We start from the raw sequence: 24468 nt of genomic DNA, 5'->3' as shown, positions 1-24468 counted from the left end.
GCTTTGACATATCTGTGTGCCAGCAGAATGGCTGTGACTCTGACCTGTGACTGATTTGCATCTTAATAATAATTATTATAATAATCTTAGAACTTCAGAGCTGGAAGGGACCCTATGGATCATTGAGTCCAGCCGCTATCAAGGAGGCACAGTGGGGAATCAAACTCCCAAACTCTGGCTCCACAGCCGGATGCCTAACCTTCTGAGTTATGTAGCAGTTCTCTTTGTGCTCCTTCCCACTCCTCCCCTTCCCTAACATTTTTGGGCTCTTCTTCCAGCCTTTCTTAGCCTGCACAACAGTTGTGTCAGCAGATCCACTTTTGCCTGCAGATGTGGGATACTATCTAGTGCAAAATCAGAGGATGACTCTTCATAGATTGCCCAGCAGTGGTAGAATGCAGGTATTCCAGTTTTTTCTTTCCTTCTGAGAAGTGAGAAGCAATGCTGCTGAGGACAGTGAGAGTCTGATAGCAACTATAGATACGATTGAAATTAAGCAGTGGTATCATAATTTACCGTATTTTTTGCACCATAAGACGGACTTTTCCCCCACAAAACGGGGGTGGAAAGTCTGTGCATCTTATGGAGCGAAGAAAACAGATTATATTTTCCTGTTTTCTTCTCCTAAAAAATTGGTGCGTCTTATGGAAAGGTGCGTCCTATGGAGCAAAAAATTCATCTTGGTACATTTTAAAAAACAGTTGTGTCCAGAAGATTGTGAAATTTCAGCAGTCACTTATTAAAAAATGAGATCATAATTACCGTAGTTGCCACCAGAGGCCCAGTGGACTTGGAAAATTCATGTTCAAGTCTCTGAAAGCTGTGAAACGTATTGGGTGACCTAGGGCTACACCCTCTTTCTCAGCTTGACTTTCCTCATAATGTGGTCGTAAGGATAAAAGGAGGAGTGACGTACATTGTGTTCAGTTCATTGAGAGAAAAGTAGAGTAAAAAGATAAATATTAAATAAATAGTATAAGCAAACATCCATCCAGATTCCAATTAAGTTATACATGTTTAAGTGCATATTTAAAGCTTTAGCTTGATTTGAAAGTTAATTCATGAACTGTAATATCATGCACAAGATTTTTCAGATTCATTATGATGAGGTTTTTAAACAAGTAATGTAACATAAATTAAAACACTAACTTAAAATTAACTGTTTGAATCCCCATCTTTCAGTGTGAACATACATAAATTATTCCTCTCTTCCCTGGCATTAAGTCTTTCCGGCTGCCTTCAACTTTTCCAGTGTATCTGTTCTTAGAATCATAGTACATAATGGAATTGGAAGAGGTCTGTAAAGCCATGAAGTCCAACCCCATGCTCAGTGCGGGAATCCAAATCAAAACATATCTGATGAGGTATGTCTGTCTTAATTTTCTCTTTAATGCCTCCAATGTTGGAACACTTACCACCTCAAGTTTTCCTCCTTCATCTGAATCTAGCTTTCTGTATAAGTTCTGTGTACAGATTGAACAGATAGGGAGATAAAATGCATTCTTGTCCAATACCGCTGCCTATAAGGAACTATTCTGTCTTAACGGTAGCTTTTTGCCCACAATATAGGTTATGCTTCAGGACAATCAAGTGGAGAGGCACATCCATTTCTTTGAGAACAACTCATAGCTTGTCCTGATCAACATAGTCAACAGTTTTGCTGTAGTGTATAACACATAGGCCGACTTTCTTCTGAAACTCTTTGGTGCTTTCCAGTAGCCAGTGAATCTTTGCAATATCATCTCAAATGCTTTTTCTTCTGCTTTTTTGAATCCAGCTTGAACATCAAGTGTTTCTTGCTTCATTTAAGGTAAAATTCTTTGTTGCAACACTTTGAGCATCACTTTGCTCACATGGGGAGTTAGAGCATTGGTTCTGTAGTTGCTATACTGCTTGGCATCTCCTCTCTTGGGGACTGGAATGTGTACTGAATGGTGTGAGTCTGTGGGTCATTGTTTTGCTTTCTATATTTGTTGGCATATTCTTGTTAGGATTTTGAAAGACCCATTCTCTGAAGTCATGCTGAAGCACGCTTTTGGAACCTCAACAGAAGGTGTCTATTTATGGACTAGATCAGATGGCAAGCTCTTTAATCTACCTAGAACGAGAGCGAAGACCAAAGTCCAGCTGAAATGCATGCGGGACTTCCTCTTTGCTGATGATGCAGCCATTGTTGCCCATTCTGCTGAAGACCTCTTAACATGAATCATTTTAGCAAGGCCTGCCAAGATTTTGGTTTAACAATCAGCCTGAAGAAAACACAAGTCATGGGCCAGGGCGTGGATTCACCTCCCTCTATTACCATCTCTACACAAGAATTGGAGGTTGTTCATGATTTTGTGTACCTTGGCTCAACGATCTCTGACAATCTCTAGATGTCAAGCTGGATAAACACATTGGCAAAGCAGCTACCGTGTTTGCTAGACTCAGAAAGAGAGTATGGCTTAACAAAAAGCTGACGGCATATACCATGATCAAGGTTTATAGAGCCTGTGTCCTGAATACACTCCTGTAATACAGTGAGTCGTGGACCATTTGTGCATGGCAGGAGAGGGAGTTGAACATGTGCCATATGTGTCATCTCCGATGCATTTTTGGTATGACCTGACAGGACAAAGTTCCAAACAGAGTACAGTAGTCCTAGAACAAGCTGGAATTTTTAGCATGTATACATTACTGAAACAGCGCCGTCTGCGTTGGCTTGAGCATGTCATGAGAATGACTGACAGTTAGATTCGAAAAGATCTCCTGTATGGAGAATTAGTGCAGGGAAATCGCCCCAGAGGGAGACCACAGCTGCAATACAAGGAGATCTGCAAGCGGCATCTGAAGGTCTTAGGAATGGATCTCAACAGATGGGAAACTTTGATCTCTGAGCGGTGCAGCCTGCAGGCAGGTGGTGCAGCACGGCCTCTCCCAATTTGAAGAGACATTTGTTCAGTGGGCAGAGGCAAAGAGGCAGTCACAAAACCAGCAAAACCAGGGAGCTGGACAGGGGAGAGATTGTATTTGTCTTCAGTGTGGAAGGGATGGTCACTCTCAAATTGGCCTTCTCAGCCACACTAGACACTGTTCCAAGACCTCTATTCAAAGCACGTTACCCTAGTCTCTCGAGACTGAAGGATGCCTACAGAAACAATTCTATTGTTATTCTATCTGCTCTGGTGATTTATTTCTTCCTAATGCTTTTAGAGCAGCTTTCACTTCATTTTCTAAAACTTCATATTCTTCACCATAGGCTTCCTCTTCAAATGAGTCTGGCCTCCTTTTGTTCCTTCTGTATAGGTCTTTGGTATATTGTTTCCTAACTTCTCTTAATAAGCAAATATCTTGGAAATTTCTAACAAAAGTATTTGTGCAGTTGCAATAACAACCCGGATGGCAGTAGCCATGGGATGTTAGCAGTGCATGTCCTGTAAAGGAGCGAGCTAAGTATGCTTAATTATAATTAAGTTACTAGTTTGCTGCCTGAATCTGTTGATTGAAAATCTATGTAAAACCTGCATTTTGGGAACAAATAACAGAATTAATTAAATTGTTATTGTTTAATCAGAATACATGTTATGTGTTGTCTGGTCAAGTCAGAGACAGCTTATAGCGACCTAGTCGGGTTTTCAGTTTAACTGGTATATTTTAGGAGTGGTGTTACCACTGACATCTCCTCCAATGAGTTTCCATGGATGAGCAGGGATTCAAACTCAGGTCTCCTGAGTCCTAATCTGTTCACTATACTACACTGGGCACGGAATAATTGATGCAAATCAATGGAATGGTTGGTGCAAACAAAATGTTGCTGTAGATAGGTGTGATGGCAGATACATGTTTTTAAAACAACTTGCAGAACCATTTGCAGTTCAACACATACAACTTTAAGTTAACTAGTAAGCACTTTCACATTTGGGAGCAAGAAGCAAGGGTTTTGTAGTATAGCTACATTTGTAAAACTGCATTTGGACACTTCTAAAAGAAGCCACCTAAATTCAGCAGTTACTAGAATAACTTTCTAAAAAGGTGTCTTATATTGTACAAGTAGAAAGATAACAATTTTATACCTATGCACTTTGTGTTGTTTTCTGCATTATGTATTTAAATAACTGATTTATCATAGCTATTCTCTATTCCAGTGTGTGCCAAACTGAAGGAACTCTCTCTTCAGCTAACCTTTTTTATTTCCATGGCAGTGGGTACAGATAACCATATGTAAATGACCTTTGCTTCGTTTTAGCTATCAGAGATTTTGAACTGTGGTCTGTTTCAGGAAGATGAATAGACATGGTTTCTTTTCATATGTGCATTCTTCTTTTCATGCATTCATATTCTTACCTCTTGTCTCCATTCTCAACTTAATTTTTTTAAAAAAAGTGAGTACATAAGGATTTTCTTACAATCTTTTCTCTAGATATACCTAATAATATTTTGAAACCCTTGCACATTGTATTATTTAGAAAACATGGTGCTCTTAATTGAATTGTTTTTAAGTGAAACATAACTATGTAATTAAGCCCTTCATTGTTCAATGCAAATCCTTTCCCTGCTCTCCTTCAATTGTTGTTGCTTCATACTTGGTGCAAATCAAATGTTGCTGTAGGTAGGTGTGAGGCCAGAGGCATGAATTTAAAACTGAAATGGTTACAGGAGAGGAGCTACTGCTCTGACCTGGGTCAGGCTTGATTTGCAGCTTAGTCAGTTTTAGAATCTGCTGTCAGTTTTGTAAACAGGAGTCTGCTGGCTGAATTGAACAGAAGGGTGAGATTAGCATATTAATAAGGTTGTTGCTAATCGCCCTTCTTCCCTCCCTCCCTCTTGCCTCTCCCGCCTCCCCTGAATGAATCTAGGAATACAGACGCGCACAGTCACACTGCTGGCTGGTTGCATTCTGTTCACTAGCTTGTCCAGGGAAAAGGATGGTCTGCGTTTTAAATTGTCGAGGCATGAGACGACTCTGAAACTGAAAGGCATTCTTCATGCTGTCAGAATATATTACAAGAGGAGCACTATGGAATGGGGTGGAGTGTGTGTGTGTGTGTGTGTGTGTGTTTTCTCCCCTCCCTCCCCCTTTGGCTTCCACCTCTGCAGCCAAACCTGAATGAAAGAGACTAAATGTGAGGAAGGTTAGTAGTTGATTCTTCCTGCTCCTGACCACATTCAAGTGGCTGGCTTCCCAGCCCCCCTGCTGGAGCCCATACTACTTACTGGAGAGCTGAATTGGAACATTGTATACTGGAGCCTGACGTGATCTCTATACGATTGTGTGTATGTTGTTCTTGGAAATAACAGGGCAGCAGGCCCCGAAAAAAGCAGGTGTTATCTATATGGAGAAAACCGGCTGTAGCCCATTCCCAATATGCTGGGCTAAAGGTACAATGAACTTAATTTTTTTCTTGCAATATATTTGGTTTCTGAATTCATTTTTCCCGTTTGCTTTTGATGAATGAAGCTGCTACTGTTGAGCGTGGAGGACTGGCATGAAATTGAAAACAAAACAGTTGTATTCTGGTCGTGTATGGAAGCAATCAGCTGTGGGTTTCCCCTCCCCACCTGACCGGAAACATTATTTTTAAATGCATGCATGTTTTTGGGGGGAGACAAATGAATGGGAATTACTTGAATTTTTTTTAGCTTGACTTTTTCTGTTTCATTTCACTGCTTCATTTAAAAAAGGTTACCTCGTCCACTTGGTGGCTTTTCTGCATTTTAATCCTTATTCAGCTGTTTCAAATGTTGTTGATTTTATTTCAATATGAGTTTTGTACGCTGAAAGGCTAACTTCAGTAAACAAATAACTGTGAAATTGGGGTAAATGTAGGCAAGATGGGGATTTGATGAAGAACATCAGCATGGTTTGCTTTTTAAAAGCGGTAGTAAATATAATTGGCATGTGGTTTGTAACTGACATACTGATAGAATCTGACTTGAAATCCAGGTTGCACAATAAGTCAGGCACAAATACAGACCTCTACCCAATGGTTGTGTGTTTAGTTGATTCGAAGGCATATTTACATACTTGTCCACTTATAAAGGTGGGGCTCCATGTAACTTAATGTTAATAGGATATTCATTTTATGAAGATGTGGTAACAGGAAAATCACAGCGAGAAAAGTTGATTTCCTAGAGGAAATGCAGTATCATGTAGAATTGAACACTCTGCCCTTCTCTGATACTGGTGATTGTGATCACGTAAAGAGATGGCAATCTTTAGTGTCCAGCTGTGCAGAGACAAGAATATATTGTCCATTCCAGGTAGCTAGAGTGTTGCAATCTTCAGTTTGTGGCTGGAGGCTGCAAATGACCACTGTGTTCTGAAGGGAGCTTTCAAACTGCTGCCATGCTCATACACTTTAACTTGTATGCAATCCCTGACATCTCCCATTTATATGTTTTAAGGAGCAGATCTGAAAGAGACTGATGTCTGAGACTTTGGCTATCACTGCCAGTCAGGGTGATGTAAACCCCCCCCCCTTTCTTGAAGGAACAGTATATTTCTCATAATTATTTTCACCTTTGCACAGTAGATTAGGTTCAGAATTGACAACTCACTCACAGTTGCCCTGTCAACATTGTGGGTGAATGAGAGTTTCAACCCAGGTTTCTGTAATTACACAACAGTTGAACTGTTGGGCCAAAATTCTTGTGATGGTCAGATGATTATTGAGTTGGATTAATCTTCACATAGCGTTTTTTTTTTGTCAGTTAGGGATGACATGATTAATTGTTTGGGGTTCTGGGACTTATACATTGAAACATCTGCTGGGCACTATATCTGGGGAAGATGGATTATAAGGACCATTAACTATTGAACTTCATTATCCCAACACAGTGTATGAACCCAGGTATCCAAGGATGTGCTGAAGCGGGATGTGCTGAATGCTGTTGGCTTATGTAAAATTAATGCTAAGTGTATTTTTGATGAGATTCTTAAAAATAGTTCAACGTAAAGAATGCATTGGAGTCTAGCATTCACTTAAATTAAGAAGTAGGAGAGTGCAGTTAAAAATTAAAGAGTAATTTGTTATTGAGCTGCTTTATATTCTTAATCTGTTAAACAGAATGTAAGGGTTAAGATGCTGCTATTTGGGATTGGTTCATCCACCTTAAGTGTTAAACTTTGTAAAATTTCACATCTCAATATTTCAGAAATGATCAAGAAACCTTAGGAGAATTATGGAGAGATGCTACCATCTCATGTCATTCACTTGCAGTTTATAGAAAGCAATTTTTTTGGTGATGACATCTCCAGTCCGGGTCAAATTCAGAGTGAAATCTCTTGTTCTGTTTAGGTTAAAGTAAAGCACAGAAAAAACATTTCCACCTTATTTTGAGACATGTGGGTGTGGGTGTGGATGAGTGTGTGAGAGAATCCACCCAGTCCAGTAACCTAACCATTCTGATCATTGCAGGTTGCAGTGCTATACTACTTTTATACATTTAGTACCTCCTCTTTGAGGAGAACCTCCTTCACAGATCAGCCAGTGCTGACATTACCTTCAACCCCTTCTCCCTTTTTCTCTTCTTCCATTATACTGTATTTTGATTCTTCCATTATATTTTGACACACAGGGCTATGGGTTCATACTTCCATAGTTAGCGAAGGAGAACATTATTGTTGTTTTAAATTGCTGGTTTTAATTGCTTTTATGCTATTTCTGTTGTAAGCCACCCAAAGTAGATGTTGTCTAATTGAGTGGGGTACAAATTTAATAAATAAATAAACATTGTTCAAGAGTGAACAGTGTAGCACAGTGACCTGGTCAACTGTTGAGTGCATGTAGGTCTTCCTCACTGTGGAATACTGGCTTGGAATTAGACTTCTAGAGCCACATTCTCCATGACTCATGTGTAATCTCTACTTAATTCATTTCATTTTCAAATTGATGTTTTTGAATTTTTGCACTATCTCTTAGGTATTTTCAGGATAACTCACATATAAAAGAATCAAAATAATAAATGCATAATTAAACAATAGCAGGAAGAAAATAGCCTAAAGTCATTAGATTTACCAAATTAAAACGTGTAAGAAGGCAAAGAGAAGAAGAGAGAGGGAGGAAAAACTAAAAAAGAATACATGTGACTGAAAGAAACTCTAGGCAACCCCTGATTTGCATTGAATTGCAGTGGCCACTTCAGGAGGGCTTCTGAAGATGCTTTTGGTGTGCAGTCCCTTAGTACCTATTCTCGAGCTGTGTAAAACTTTCAGAGGTTAGTACCAGCACTTTGGATTGGACTCTAAAATGGACGAAAGCAGTTATTTAAGTATAAGGGTGGTTACTCGGAGACTGGTCCCAGTTAGCAGCCTAGCAGCTGAATTTTGGGGTAATGGCGGTTTCTAAGTGCTCTTTAAAGGTGTGCAGCGTGTCACCATGATCTAATTACAGTAGTGCATAAAGTACTTGTGATTACTTTTAAAGTCACAAATAACCTAGAGCTAGCAAGGATAATATCCTTCCACATCATCCTGTCAATACCCTAGGATAAGGAAGACAATCACTTGTTTGAGTTCCATCTGTGTTGGAAGCGCTTTGAGTGAAAGGAGGGCCTTTTCAACGACTGCACCAAAATTATGGAATGTCTTGTTCCATAGTTGACACCTCCCTCCCTTGTTCTGTTTTGAATCTTGCTGAAGATTTTTTTTTTTTGGTCCGGATTTTGATATGTGTGACAAACGACTGACTCTGTCTCCTGAGCTCATTTCCTGCCCCTCCTTGTTGTTTTTACAAAATTAAAATTCACAACTTTGCAATCTGCCCTAAGTGGTTCTCTTTTACTAAAATAGTAGGATTTAAATGTTTTAATAGAAGTAAATAAAAGTTATGATTCCGTACTGCTTTGGTAGTTCCACTTTCTCATCTGATGTTAGTGTTTGGAGGGGTGGGAGGGTTTGCTCTTGGTTGTATATCTGCTTTTGTTATTGCAGTTGGAAAGGCAACCTTGTATTCTTCCTTCTGCCTGCATAATAATAGATGTTTTTGTTCTTGAATATGTTTATTGGGCCATTTTAAAACCATCCCAGCATATTGGGATGTTTGGATGAGAGGCAGAACTTGAGAAGAGGTTTGTGAAGAACACCCCAGGGGCTCACCTGATACGGAAATGTGGTTCTTTTAGCCCAGAGCTTTTTGCTTCATTTATCCTGTCTGTAAGAGCGGTGGCATTGCATCTTGTTGTTTGCCTATATTTGCTGCCATCTTCCTTCAGCTACGTTTAGCAGATTAGATTTCTCATGTTTGCCTTCTTTACAAATGAAGAAGATTTATCTGTCAGAGATATTTGGCCTCTGAGTAGCTAAGACTACCTTTATATATGCTGGTAACATGCCAGCACAGGTTATTCCTAATAAGATACAAAGATCCTTGCGTGAGATATGTTTAATTTGGGGTAATTTACAGATATGATTACTGCAGGTCAGCAGTAGAAGTTGCCTTTTTAGGCATGCCTTTGTCGGTATAAGTGATTAAATAAAATAAAATAAATAAATACAGTAGATAGATAGATAAATTAAATAAATAAAAAAGATCGTGAGCTGATGTGGGGCTGCACATGTTACTGGTTTCATGGTAAATAAAACAAGTAAATCCACCCTAACTGACTTATAATGATATACTGTACACCTTTAAAGAAAATAATACAGGGATCACCAGATCCCTGCTGGAAAGCCTTCGGGGAAAATACTGTAATACATTTCTTTAGCTACATGGAAAATGGCCTACTAGGGCGATTCTGGGTAAGAACAAGTGCATGTGAAAAGGGACGAATGGGTGTTTCAAAGGTGTGAATTGGAGAAGTCTGATCTGGAAAGGTCTGCTTTTATTGCTCTCTGGAGAGAAGGTGCAATGAGTCTCTTATTTGCAATTGAATAGCGACTAGTCTTTATCTGGCAAATATGCATGGGCTGCTTGTCAGCTTAACCTTAAGGGAACAGAACTGGATCTGGCCAGCTCTGATAATAAAGAGCTGAAGATTCAGCCACAGTAATAAAACAATGAAATAATTAAATACTAAGATTTTGAGCCTACTGTACAGTTTTGTTTGGCACTAACCACCTCCTTTCACTGTTTGTCACAGATCTCTGTGTAATTTATATTTTGCTGCTGAGAGACTAAGAACCACTATCTAAAAGCTATTTACTTTATTGCCTGTTTATTGCCCTTGTCAGTGGTACTATTCATTTTCCCTCATTCACTAGAATCCCCACCCTATTTTGGGGACACTGTTTGCACGGAAGTAATACCCTTTTTAAAAAAACTGAGAATCTGCTATCTTCTCAGTGACCTAATTATACAATTTGTACTCTGGGGTTTTATACATTATGGCTGCTGCCTTGTTGCTATAATTGCACGAGAAGTTTTCATTTTTCTGTTCCGATATGACAATGTTTCCGAATTCAGCCTTTTCACTCTAGTTTAAACCTATTACAATGCCAATGGGTCTGATTTGAACCAATAGCATTATTTTCTTATCTTGAGTTGCTCTGGATTCAGCTCACTTCTCGTGATGGACACTCTTTCCCTGTGTTTAGAAAAGCATGCATATAATTAGCTTCCAGTGATGGTGGTAACAGGCATGGACATAACGGAGATCTGAGTTTAAATCCTTACTTACTTATTTACTTACAAAGTGTTTGGGGAATTAGGAGTGCAGTAATTCAGTGCCCCAGTTTTCAGTATGTGAAATGGAATACTGTAATGTTATATGCAGTCAAGTTGCCTCTGATTTATGATGATCGTATGAATGAGTGATCTTCAAAATGTCCTCCTCAACTGCTGAAAACTCAAGCCTGTGACTTCCTTTAGGGATTCAGCCCATCTCATATTTGGTCTTCCCTGTTTCCTGCTGCCTTCCACCTTTGCCATTATTACTGTGTTCCAGAGATTCCTGTCTTCCCATTATGTGCCCAAAGCAATACAGCCTCAGTCTCAACATTTTTGCCTCCAAAGATACTGTAGTTCAGACTTGATTTCCTTTAGAACTCACTTGTTCATCTTTTTGGCAATTCAGGGTATCTACAAAGCTCTCCTCCAGCACCACATTTTAAACAAATTATTTTTCCCCATCAGTTTTCTTTACAGTCCAGGTTTCACACCCATACATGGGTGAGGATTTATGTGACATTTCACATTTTCTCTGCAACCTACATTTGAACCCATAAGCAAGTTCAAACATGTTTATGAGTAATCTGGCCTTTCTCACTAGGTTACTCATAAACAGGTTCAAACCCACTCATAAACCCAAACATAGGTTGCAGGAGAAAATATGACGGAGAAATCCTCACCCTAGTGATCAGAAATGCAAGATTGTGGATAGTACTGTGGCTTAGATATCTTGCTGTGGGCTCTTTATTATAGGATTCCTCTCCAAAGGAGTCTGTCATCCTTTTATCTCTTCTTTATACATCTTCAGTATATTGCTTTCACCTGAGAAGAACAGACTTTTAGCATTCCTCTTCCATGCAAACTACCTTTGGTGAATAAAGTACAGTATTTGTGAGACAAGAATTATTTTATAATGGAAAACGTAGCAATCAAAACCTTGGTAAATTTAGGAAGATCTGGGTCAGTATTCTTGGAGTTAAAGAAATTACTGCTTGCACATGTCTGTCCGGCAGATTCAATTGATTTACTACAGGAGTGGGCAACTGGTGTGTCTCGAGATCTTGTGGGACTGTAGTTCTCATCAGCTTTAGCTAACAAACTAGTGGTGAGGCATGTTGTAAGTTGCAGCCTAACAGTATCTGGAGGACCCAGAGTTGCCCATTCCAGCTTTCCTGTATTTCTCTGGGAATTCAGAGTGAACATATTTGCCTTGTGTGGGAGAAGTGGTTCCTTTGTCTTTCCAAAATTCTTTATGGGATGTTCATCTGGTCTGCTGGAATGAATTTTTTTTTTTAAAAAAATCCATTCAATATTCTGTTTATCTTTGTGGTTTTAAGTGCAGGTTTGAAATTGTGATGGCAGAAATATGTGCACAGAACGAAGCAGTGAAAGACTTCAACTCAACCAAATCCTATTGTTTCTAAAGTATGCAACTTTTTCTCCTGGTTTATTTTTTTAAAAAAATTCCCACCCTTCTCAAAGAAGAAAGACCAATAAAGGGTGAAAGGGACCCAAGATGATTTGTAAATATTAAATTATTTTAAAAGAAGTATGTGTATAATGAAAACATTACGTTGACTTGTTTTATTTTGGCATCTGACATGACACTTTGATGAAAATAAGTGAATAGTTAAGTCTTGCTCTAAGGGCTTAATTTACACAGTCCATTACTCTAGGGTGCCAGCCCCTTAATTCACTCCTGGATTGTTTATATTCAGAAGGTTCATCAACAACGGAGTGTAGGAAAAGCTGAACAGTACCATACCAAGCTTCCAGTCTGACAGCTCACCATAGTAACAGAACGAGTATTGTTTCTGAAACTACTGTTTCCCTGTGGTATGAAAATCTGTACCTGGTTAGGAACTGTTTCGCAAGAAACTTGGCCACTTGCAGCTATGTGGTGTCCCTTGTCTTTGATTTTCTCCCATTACTGATGTATAAAATATTTTCTTCACTTTGTTAGGTAGACTGTAGTGAGATTGCTAAAAATCTGCATTTGTGTCACTTAGCTGTCGAGGGACAAAAGGCTGAACTAAATATTTTTTTTAAAAAAACCTGTCAGTGTGTTGCTCCAGGTTCTACTATGACCAATAACCTTATTAACTCACCATAGTAAAGTCACTTAAGTTGAAGCTTAAAAGAGAAAAGCAGGACTCTTGACTTATCTTCCTAACTCAGAGAATATTTTGCTGCCAACTCCAGATGTTCCTTGAGTTGAACAAGATCCCCTCACTGGTATAGGCTTTATAATGGTCACAGCACATTACTGTACTTCTTTTAGTAGTGGCTATTCTGGATGTGCCTTTAAGTCAAAGGCAGGATGAAAGCAAGTGACTAGATCCTTTGTGTTGGACAGACTTCCAGACATATACAGGGGGAATCCTGGTTCAAGAGGATAAATGGGAACATTCTTTGAGCCTGCATGTGCAACAGAAAGAATAGGGCAAGAGTAGGTAACTTCAGACATTGGTAATGAGATGGCTGAATCATAAAACAAGGATGAGGCTTGCTGAATGGAATCCTAGAACAAGGCTATAAGCTGAACAAAAACTGGATAATAGAAAATTTAGGAAAAACTGTCACTATATTGACCATTGTGTTCCACCATGAGAAACAGCCTTATCTACCACAACTAAAATGAAATTGGAGCCATTTTTCTGCTCAGCAGAACCCATAACCAATAGTGTGTACAGTGGTGCCTCGCTTAACGATTGCCTCGTTTAGCGATGAATTCGCATAACGATGTGTTTTTTTAGAAAATAATATGCACCGTATAACGATGTTTCCTATGGGCGATTTTCGCTTAGCAAAGTTTGGGACCATGCTTCGCATAACGAATGCGATTTTAGGTCCCCTGCTTCACTTAATGATGTTTTTTTTCAATTAAAAAAGTGTCTTAGAAGGGTCCAAAACGGTTCTAAATGCTTGGATTCGTTAGAGGACCCCTTAAGTCATGTGCAAACCTGATTTGGCTTTGATCTGACTTTTCGTTAATTTTTTGTGAATTTTTTTTTTTTGGCCCATAGGAACCAGTGGACCTGTCAAAATCTGACAGCTCCATGCTTTCCTATGGGGGAGAAAACAATTTACAAAAAATGAACGAAAGTTCAGATCAAAGCCAAATCAGGTTTGCACACAACTTAGGGGGTCCTCTAATGAACCCAAGAATTTAGAACAGTTGCTGAGTCTTCATTAATTTTTTGTGAATGTTTTCTTCCCCCATAGGAAATAATGGAACTGTCAGATTTTGACAGCTGTCAAAAGTTGGGGGGAAAAAATTCACCATTAATTAACGAAAAGTCAGATCAAAGCCAAATTAACTTTTGCATCCGTTTTAGAGGGTGCAGAAGCTAATCCAAGCATTTAAAACCATTTTTGACCCTTTTATGACACACTTAATTTTGCAAAAATTGACTTCGCAAAGCCATTGAAATGTATTGAGTCAGCTACAATACATTCCAATGGAGGATACATTGTATCGTTTAACGATGTTTCCTATGGGTTTTTTCGCTTAAGGACGGCAATCCGTGCCTATTGGAACGGATTAACCGGTTTCCAGTGTATTCCTATGGAAAATGGTGTTTCGCATAACGATGTTTCACATAACGTTTTTTTTTGGAACCAATTAAAATCGTTATGCGAGGCACCACTGTATAGTCAGTTTCTAATGCATGATTCCCTAGGCCTCATTCCTCAGTGAGACAAGGAACATTTGTTTTGAAATTTCAGTGGTGGTTAACTTTGATGTTTTTTTAATTTAATTTTTTTGGTAAAATTTTACATCTAAGTTGTTTTTTCTCCTGAAATCTTTTTCTCATGTTGAGATATTTTGTTAGATGTATTGGTAAGAGTCTGGGCTAGATGATTAATTTAGCACTATAATTCTGTGGTCCTGTGATGGCCTTCTTTGGACAGCATAGGAAATTACTTAAGAAAAAGGCATTTCTCTGGTTTTTATTCAGGCTGAGTGAATAGAAATGGATTCCAAACATATGTATAAGCTGGTCTGGTCTAACCAGTGTGTTAGTTGGTCGTGTGAGCTAGGGGAGGAGGGCTTAGGTGAAATATGAAAGTGGGGCTATTGAAGGCTCATCAAAAAGGAGATGTTTCAGATCAGTTTTTATGAGCCCTTGGCTTTCAGCAGTGCCATGTGCTTACATTGTTTCTTTCCATTTCTTGTCAAATGAACTATCTGTCTACCCTTGAGGGTATGGTTTACAACTCTTGGCTCTCCTGATATTTTGGACATTAGCTTCTAGAGGTTCCAGCTAATGTGGCCAATTATCAGAAAAACTGGAAGCTGAAGTCCAAAAATCTGAAGAACCAACAACTGAGAGCCAATCAATGGTCTAATTGGAAAGTTGGTTAACAAAAACATAAATGGGTGAAGCAAAATACTCTCTAGAAATGAAATGTAACACATGCACATATCTGTCTTGAAATGGACCTGGGGGGGAATATCTGTTAAGAAAAGGCTATAATCTACATATAGCGATGCCACCACAAGTACTACCACAGTGTTAGAAAATAGTGAGTAGAATTCTTCACCAAGGTTAGGTGTTGATCTCCAGAGACCTGCAATTTATAAAAGTCTTATGAAGTGTAATAGGGGTTTGGCAGAAATAATTAATTAGCTTAACTAGGTGTTGGACACTAGCTATCCAGAATGTTGTAATGGGTAGGGTGCATGGAGGCCTGGGTTTGAATCCCTGTTCAGCCATGGAAACTCACTGTCTAAGTGGAGTTGGCAAAACCACTCCTAAAATACCTTATTTAGCTTGAAAGCCCTGTTAAGGCCTCTATAAGTTGGTTCTGACTTGATGGCACATAACAGGAAGAAGTTGGACAAATTGAGAAGCAGGGAGATTATCAAAACTTTTTACAATCCCCCCCAAGTTAAGTTTAAAATTAATGTTTGTTGATGGCTGAAACTAACAGCCTTAATTTTGAAACAAAAAGAAAGAAAAATGGGTTGAAACTGAAACACAGATTTACTGTACAACTACAGTGCTTCCACCACAAATATGCACTGGATGCACAAATGTAACATCACTGAAAATGCATAGTTTTGATAATTTTATTTTCATTGTACAGTGCTTCCCTGTTCTTGCTTATATGAACAAATATCTACTCTAGTGTTTAGGTAACTAATGTCTTTAAAAAGCAAAAGTGCACTTTTTCATCTAATGAAAGGATCCAGCAAGCCAGCTGGATGGGATGTGTGGCATTTATTGGTAGGATTGATGTGATCAAAATAAGAGGTTTTAGCTGAGTTATATTTGCCTCAGTCTGCTTCTATAATACCTTACATTTGTTGAAGTTTTATTGGTAAAGTAGTTAATAATCTATCTTTATCTATTAGTATTATGCCCACATGAAACTAGTCTGTGTGCTCATTTGTCTTTGACTTTGTGTCAGTTATACAGGGACGTGGTGGCACTGTGGGCTAAACCGCAGAAGCCTGTGCTGCAGGGTCAGAAGACCAAGCAGTTGTAAGATCGAATCCACGTGACAGAGTGAGCGCCCGTCGCTTGTCCCAGCTCCCGCCAACCTAGCGGTTCGAAAGCATGTAAATGCGAGTAGATAAATAGGTACCACCTCAGTGGGAAGGTAACAGCGTTCCGTGTCTAAGTCACACTGGCCATGTGACCACAGAAGATTGTCTTCGGACAAAACACTGGCTCTATGGCTTGGAAACGGGGATGAGCACCGCCCCCTAGAGTCGAACACGACTGGACAAAAATTGTCAAGGGGAACCTTTACCTTTACCTTGTGTCAGTTAAAAGGAACTTTTTTGATAGTTATCAGTATTTCCCGTATCCTCTGGAAGGAGATCATCCCTAAATTATCTGGTATATCAATGCTCCTAGTTTGGTCTTCACTGCAAACTACTGCAGGTAAATAACTCATGTGCCTCTATGACTGAAGAGCACTTGCCACTAAAGTTAAAGCACATTGCCTACTGGCATAAAACGGGCAGAATTTAATATCATATGAGAGCAAAAGGGAAAAATCATGATCAAGTCTGAAGAGTTAAATGAATGAATGAATGAATACTTAATTATGGTCAAAGACCAGTAAAACCAAACCAATATAACTGAAGAGTTGTTTTTATACCTGTTCTGTATCTGGTACCTTTTTTCAAGATAGTGTTCAAATGCACTAATAAAACAACAACAAAGAGACTTTGATGCCTTTAGAGATTTAAAAAAGGTATCTAGACTATAATGTGTTTTTATCAGACGTGAAGTGTTGTTCAGAGTTGCCTGGAGAAAGGATATAATCTTTGCTTGCTTTCATCATGAAATACAAAGCCAGGAGAAGAATATGTAAAAACATATTTTATAGCTTGAGTCATTTTTATTGCTGTAAATGAGTAAATTCCTACACACTAAAGGATGATTTCCAGAGTTTAATCATTTTATTGGTAAACCATTACCCAGTCATAGCAAACATCTGCTTTCTCTGAACTATTGGAGTTGTTCTTACCACCGTCTGAAGCAGGCATGGACAAAGTGCAGCCCTTCTTATGTTGCTGAGCCAGACAACCCATCTGCTCTAACAAGGATAGCCAGTTCTGACAAATTCTGGGTGTTTTAGGCCAACAGTGTCTGGAGAGCTGTATTTTGCTCACTCTGGTCTAACATGAAAGGATAGGGTTGCGCAGATACATGATAGGTTGCGCAGATGCCACATCGTTCACCTCCGTGTCTCATACTGATGCAATTTTTTTAATGGAAAAAAAATCTGTATGTACCTTCTTGGACATGTCAGTGAAGCATTCAGCCTGATAGGTCAGTGGTGTTGCAGTTGTATGTGCAAGTTACATTGCTATGCAATACAGTAATGCCCCAATTAGTACTCAGAATACTTTCCTAGAATGTGGACCGCTAACTGAAAGGTCGATAATTTGGGTTATTATAATATTACGCTTTATTAGTTAGGCAAAAATATAAATGAAAGTTTGATCTGGTTCTAAGTCTGTGGTACTAAGAGGAAGAGGAGGAAGAAAGAGTGAAGGTCTGCGGGAGAACTCTTGCCTACCTGCTTCCACATGTGTGCATATGTGGATGGTGTGTGTGTGTGTGTGTGTTTGTCTGGGAGAGTACATGTGAAAGGAGGTAAGGGAGGAGTGGGGTATGAGAGGAGCAGAGAGAGAGAAGAAGAGGAGGAGGAAAAAAAGAGGGGCACAATTTTCTCCAACCAACCAAAGAATCACTCACGTTTGAGAGAGTGGTTGTCAGAGTTTGGTAGAAGAGGCGCCAGGACTGAGTCCAGAGCAGGACCACAGGAACAAGGTAGAACCAACGCCAAGGCCCAAGCAGAGACCAACCAGCTAGGGTTTTGAGTCCAAACAGCAGCTGCGTAGAAGGATGATGCAAATGGTGGTCAGACAGTCCAGGGGTCAAAGCCAGGAGGAACCGTATCAAGGCAGCTGGGTCCAGGCAGAGGTCTGTGGGGAAGGCCTGTTCTTCTGTAGCCCAGTCCTGAGCTTCCCCAGGTGGCCCTCCTGAGAAGCTGGGCAACAGCTGCAGGAAAAGGGCCCAGTCTTGCTATCCTTAGAGCAGTTCTCCCCAGAGAGATGGGGCCGATCCTGCCTGCACTAAGGTTGCAGGGTTCTGCCATGGCCAGTGGTGAAAAGCACATTAAAACAAAACAGTGCTAACTGTTCAGCATTAAGTGGGGTATTGCTGCATATTGCGCATAAAGAAAGGTGAAATGACTGATTGCCATTTGGACGTTTTTGACTTAAGTTTAATACAGGTTTTAAAGAAAGAAGGAATAGCTTTTTCAATTGCAGATATATTTGTCTGTTATTTAAGTGTACTGAGAACAAGCTCTATGGTTTGGGTGTGATCACCTGTTATTCATTTGGTTTTATAAAGAAATGCATACAAAATGCTTGGTATCCAGACTTCCAGCCTTTAGGGAAGGATGGAGTAATTAATTTTTTTATTTGGATGATTACTGCAGTTTGTTTTTAAGTCACTTCTGACTTATGGTGATCCTATGAATGAGTATCTATGAAATGTCTTGTCCTCTAGATCAGGAGTCCTTAAGCGCCAGGCCACGGACTGGTACTACTGGTCTGTAACCTTGAAAGGACCAGGCCACCGGGACAGATGAGTGGCGAGAAGGAAGTGAGTGGCGAGCAAAGCTCCGCCACCTGTCACCATGCTCCTGTTAGGTTCTAATGCCACTCCTGATCTAACAGGAGGTGGAGCTTCAATTGCAGCTCACCTCCTGCTCACCGCTCATCTGTCCTGGCATGATACATGTAATGAACTCAATTCAAAGCTATCCTCCAACAACCTATTGCATAACAAGTAACCCCCTTCCCAATTCCTAGGAAGAATGGTCTTCAACTAAACCAGTCACTGGTGTCAAAAAATGGGGACTACTGCTGAGTCTAGATTACTCCCATAAAGGTAAAGGTTCATCTTGACAATTTTGTCCATAGCTCTATGTAAATCTGACAAAATCTTTGAGGCAACAACCTTGGTGTTGTTGTTGTTTAGTCATTTAGTCGTGTCTGACTCTTTGTGACCCCATGGACCAGAGCACGCCAGGCCCTCCTGTCTTCCACTGCCTCCCGGAGTTGGGTCAAATTCATGTTGGTCGCTTCGATGACACTGTCCGTCCATCTCGTCCTCTGTCATCCCCTTCTCCCTTCACTCTTTCCCCACATCAGGGTCTTTTCCAAGGAGTCTTCTCATGAGATGGCCAAAATATGGGAGCCTCAGCTTCAGGATCTGTCTTTCCAGTCAGCTTGGTACTTTAATTCGATTTTCTCCATCAGTTTTGCTATTTGAATATGAAGTTAATTGAAGAAGTATCAAGTACTTCCTGAACTCAGGAATTCTTAGCACTTATTTGCTAAACTATATTATTTAATCACGCTACCAGTTGTTTATAATAGACACCTTCAGAGTTCAGTACCTGTACTAAGAATGCTATAGTCACTTTCATTCCTTACCTGTATCATGTCCCGATTCACTTGGTCTCCACCTCCACAACCATGGATGTATATTTGTGATCTGTGTGTGTACACAGGGCCCAGTCTTTTTTGGGGGCCCCAGTGGTTTTTTGTCACCCAAGTGATTCCCATTGTTTACCAGTGTTCCCCCCATGGTCTTGGTTAGCTGTCATAGTGTTGAATTTATAGACAAATTTCAGTAAGGCCAGTAAGGAGGCCTTTTTGTCAGTGTAAAGGAAGATAGAAAATTTCTATTACCACACTTCTTTGTGTGTTTTCCTATCATTCTCTTCTTTAAGCTTGAATATTAATTGTACAGTATTAATCCTTTTGTTATTTAAGAGCTAAGTGTTAATTATTAACTCCAAAGCTTATGTCTAGGAACTGTTAATGATCGGAGGATCGTAGATCTGTGATTCTAAACTACTGCTGTTGTTAAAGAAATGTGAACATATATTTCAATAGGGTAGAAAGCAGTGAATTATGTCTATTAAATGAATTAATATCTAATTAGTTATTGTTTAATGAATTAGCCTGAAGGAATAAATCTTATTTTCATCGTATGAATGATATTTTGCTAGGATTTTTTAAATATTTACTGAGTGCTCAAATACTATAATTTATTTAAACATTTAAAAAAATAAACAAAAGGAGATAACCTATTTAGCAATGTTGTCCCATGAGCTACGTCTTAGAACAGGGTTCAGCCGTGCTGAAATTGTGTGCCCCAATGTCTGTTCCTCAGTATAGTAATTCATGTGTCTTCAGAAATAGATTGCAATCCATGAAAATGCACACAAAAATAAACCTATTAAGTATGTCAGTACATTTGCTGCACATCCTGAACTAGACCATGACTACTTCTTTAGAGAAAGATGAAATCCATTGAATTTTGAATCATAAGAAATCAGAAACACGGTTTCTTTAAACCTTCAAGGATCAGTTGCATTGCACTACATATTAATGTCCAGCTTACTATGACAGTTCTGTTTTGTGTTGATTAGAGTAGATAAAAATCAGTGATTTTTTTTAAAATTTAAACCAGATTTTAAAATTCTTTATTGTTAGAGTGTGTTTCCTTTTTCTTTTTTTAAAAGGCCCCATGTGATTATAGTTTTAGTTGACAAAGTAAGAAATAGGCGGTTATAAATTCTAATTTTGTATTGGGAGGCAGTGACCTGTAGGGATGTGACTGGTGTAAACATAAAAAAAGGGCACAGAAAAGCTTCTTCTTTTTCTGTTCTTTAATCAAATTCTCAAAAAGAGCATCATAAACGTGAGTAATTTGTTTAAACCAAAAAGAGATACATAAAAGATTGATGTTCTGTGTTTTCTCCTTTAGTTTGCCTTTTTAAAATTTTTGCCTATCAAACCAGCCAGGAAGTTTTTCATCCATTACTCTTGTTAGGGCTGCTGTCAGCGAGACAGAACATCCTGCAGCAGAATTTTGTATCTGTAGAACGGCCTGGATTGGTTAGAATCCAGCGAGAAGGACTGCTTTACTGTAGTTCTTGTTGTTGGAATCCGCGTCCTCTGTATCTTGTGTTGGGCTGGCTGTGCCTGTCAGCTTGGCTGGTGGAGTCAAAAGAGGAAGAAGACATCAAGCAATGTGTATGATGAGGGAGAGAAATCTTACCATATTCTTGTCATTTTGTTTGGGAGAGCTGTGATTGTATTGTTACCTGTTCCCCTCACTTGTTTGTTTATTGTGGGGAGGTATGCTTTCCCAGTTAGGCATATTTGTGCAGAATTGTTGTTTGGTTAATTTCCCATGCATTTATTCTGTTAAAGGTGTATACTTTGGTGAGTTTATTGGGTTGTTTTTCTTATGTACCATTGCTTTTGAAATAGATTGATTCTTCTCTGTTGCCTTGCCCCTCTCTGATTCACAGATCAGTTTTAAAGGTCCCATTGGGGCTTTTGGATTTATTCTCTGTTGCTTGCCTTGCTCCTTCTTTTTAGAGTAATTTTAAAATGTTCTTCAGGGTTTTTGGACAAATACCAGATTGAATACAAATGGGGGTGGGGGAAAGAAAGAGTCAGTCCCCTTCATGTTTAACAAAAAGACCAGTAAATAAAACACATGAAAATGAGAGCAGCACCCATGAAATTATCCAAAGCAAAACAAACATAAGAGTTTTCTCTGCACACCTCCCTAGTAGCATGAATCTTATTGATCTGTTATGCTGGTGTGAGTGCAGTGCTAGAAACTGCAACCAGTTAACAAGTCAGTACTTGTATTCTTTGTCACCCGTCAGTTTACATGTGACAAAGGATATGATGCATAACATGTTAAGTAATGGCTGTTAGCTGCTGTAATTTACACCATTGAATTTATGTTGTTATAACTTGCCAATCGTTCCTGGCCATTGTGTTCGTTTTTACAAAATATTAATAAGGTCCACCAGTTCTTGGATTTGGGTCTCAATTTTCAGTAAATTCAAATTTACGCAGCTTTCTGTATAGATTATTTAGGTTAGTTTTTTCGATCTTACCTATAATTCTCAGTCTCTTTTCAGAAGAATATATACTTTCAAACAGTTTTGACTCCAGAGAATGCTTTTTTTTACAGTAATAGAGAAAAGATGAGAAATAAAGGACCTGAACTGAGCCCAATTCTGACTAAGGTTATTCCTGGAACTATGCCCCCATCTTGATATAATTTTGGAGAGTCCAGGAAATCTGTGATTTCTTTTAACAGCTCCTTTCTGAGTGATGCTGGTACCTTTAGACTGATAACCATAGCTGTTATTCCTCTGCAACTTTATGTTGAAGAAAGTAATGTAATAATCTTAGTACTGCAGAGCTGGAAGGGGCTCTATGGATCATCGAGTCCAACCACTGTCAAGGAGGCCCAGTGGAGAATTGAACTCCCAACAACCAAAGCCACTGAGGTTTCCAGCAGTTCAAAGGGAAATTCTTCTCTATCTGAAAGTGACGTTTTGGCAGCAAGTAGAGTGGCTTTGGATTTAATCCTGTGGCTGCCAAGCTTCACTCTTCCTTATTAGGCCATTCATACAGATTTTTCATAATCCGTATTTTTCACAGTCTTCTTGCCCAGCTCCTGCAGTACTACTCTGTTCATGGACATTTTCAGCCTCTGAAAATGTACATATTTAGCCACTGGAGTGCAAGTGAATAGAAGATGATTAGAGTTGGGTTCAATCTGAGTAAGGAAATTGTGAAAAACATATATTGCTAGAACAAGCAGGAGTGCACTTTTTCAGAGTAAAATAGAGTTCTTCTGAGGAAAGATTTAAATCAAATTCACCGTGGTCCAAATGAATGTTAGTTACTTTTGATCCATATTGGCAGACCAGGACTAGTAGAAGCCATGAATTGGTCCTGGTTTGCCAAGCAACAACAACATGTTACCCTATATGGTATACCACAACCCAGGAAGACAATAGCAAGTTGGAAATGATCTTAAAAGGCACTTGAAAGTTTATTTGTACTGTATAGTGCCAAAACATGGCTTGATAGTTATGTAAACCAGTCCAGCAAGTTACAGATTCATAAAACTTCAAACTTGTTATAAATCCAGTACTTCTAAAACTTTGTTTTCTCTCCCCCCCCCCCATTGTGTTATATGGTTTGATCCAGCTGTGGTTGCTGTCTCATGCTCTAGTTAACAATTGCATAGTTCGCTGACTAAATTTGTATTCTGTATTCATGTACCTGAAGGCAACATTGTTCTGTGAGCATCATTCAGGTTATTGACCAGTTTTATGCCCTCAGATGGTCTCATTCTTCAATGTCATCACACTTTGCTGTGCAAATTTTTATTCATTTCACTCTCCTCCATGAATTGGTCTTCAGCACCAGCTTTAGGCCCAGTGGTATAAACACTGTGTATCATCCTTGACTTAGCTTTTTCTTCCACTGTACGGTTTGCTCACTGTTTCTGATCTGTATCTTGACTTCTAATTTCTTCTGTGTGTCTCTTGATATGTCAAGGTTCATTTCTACCATTGTTCCCTTAAAAATTATTTTGTAAGAAAGATTCAGTAGGTATTAGCTTTTGAGTTATGTTACATATAAGTAACTTGGAGTTTGTTTGGCACTGTGAGGGGGTTCAGTCCATCCATGAGTAGATGGGCATTGAATTAGACCACTAGGCATGCTGGGCAACGTAAGAAAGTCCAACAGCATTTACAAGCAACAAAACTGTATTGTAGAATGGTTTGCAAGGGGCTCATTAGACTCTTGGACGCTACTCTCAACCCTTCTCTACCACATAGTTAGGTTTTTTAAGTCAGTTTCATGTGCTTTCACTTTGCTCCTGGTGACAATACATCTCCTGCACAGACAAAAGGGAGAATAGCTTATGGTATATTTTTCTTTCAAGCCCTAGGTAGAGATGGGGTAGTTATGTCCCCTGCACAGGTGGACATAACGATGGTCCAGCCCCATGGGGCCGGATGGCTCACTCACTGATCCACCACAGCCATGGGCTCTGCTGAGCCTTCCAATGGTTCTGGAGATCGCGTTCGGCGAGCCACTCTTCAACCTAGCATAGAGGCTTGTTGTCCCGCCTCCTGCCAGGACTGGTGAGCTGAACGTGATTTCCGGAGCCATTGGAAGGCTCCGTGCCACCTGTGGCGGATCGGTGAGTGGACCGTCCGGCCCCATGGGGCTGGACCGTCGTTATGTCCACCTGTGCGGTCATATTTGTACTTGTATACAAATACCCCTGTCTCTAGTCTTAGGCCATCAGGTGTAGTCCCTTAAACTATCTCTTACGTTTCCACCTTCTCCACTGGATCATAGTTGGGGACTTGCTGGTTCCTGCTTGCGAACCCTCCTGTTGACTCACAGTAGGCTCTTAACTTTTGTATATGAACTTAAGGGAACATTGCCTTGTATTGCTCAGTAAACTCTATGACTAAAATATGGGTTGGTGAG

At 39.5% G+C, this 24468-nt stretch overlaps 1 protein-coding gene across 12 annotated transcripts in view; it reads left to right on the top strand.

Annotated features, from left to right (window-relative positions):
• PTK2 (protein tyrosine kinase 2) overlaps positions 1-24468 on the top strand; it is a 256954-nt gene that overhangs the window by 61214 nt on the left and 171272 nt on the right. For 6 of the 12 annotated variants that reach the window (XM_078391684.1, XM_078391682.1, XM_078391683.1 and 3 more), the window contains exon 1: positions 4641-5358. The exons of 5 other annotated variants lie outside the window; for them this stretch is intronic. In XM_078391684.1, coding sequence (XP_078247810.1) covers positions 5256-5358 — 103 coding nt within the window. In that variant the 5' untranslated portion in view covers positions 4641-5255. Of the gene's footprint in view, positions 1-4640; positions 5359-24468 lie in introns of those variants that run through there. One more of the 12 variants, XM_072999395.2, reaches the window with a different exon arrangement.

The sequence above is a fragment of the Pogona vitticeps genome, chromosome 4 (genome assembly GCF_051106095.1).
Source record: "Pogona vitticeps strain Pit_001003342236 chromosome 4, PviZW2.1, whole genome shotgun sequence".
Taxonomy (NCBI): Eukaryota; Metazoa; Chordata; class Lepidosauria; order Squamata; family Agamidae; genus Pogona; species Pogona vitticeps.
The sequence above is the reverse complement of the archived record's forward strand: the minus strand, read 5'-3'. Positions and strand labels throughout refer to the sequence as shown.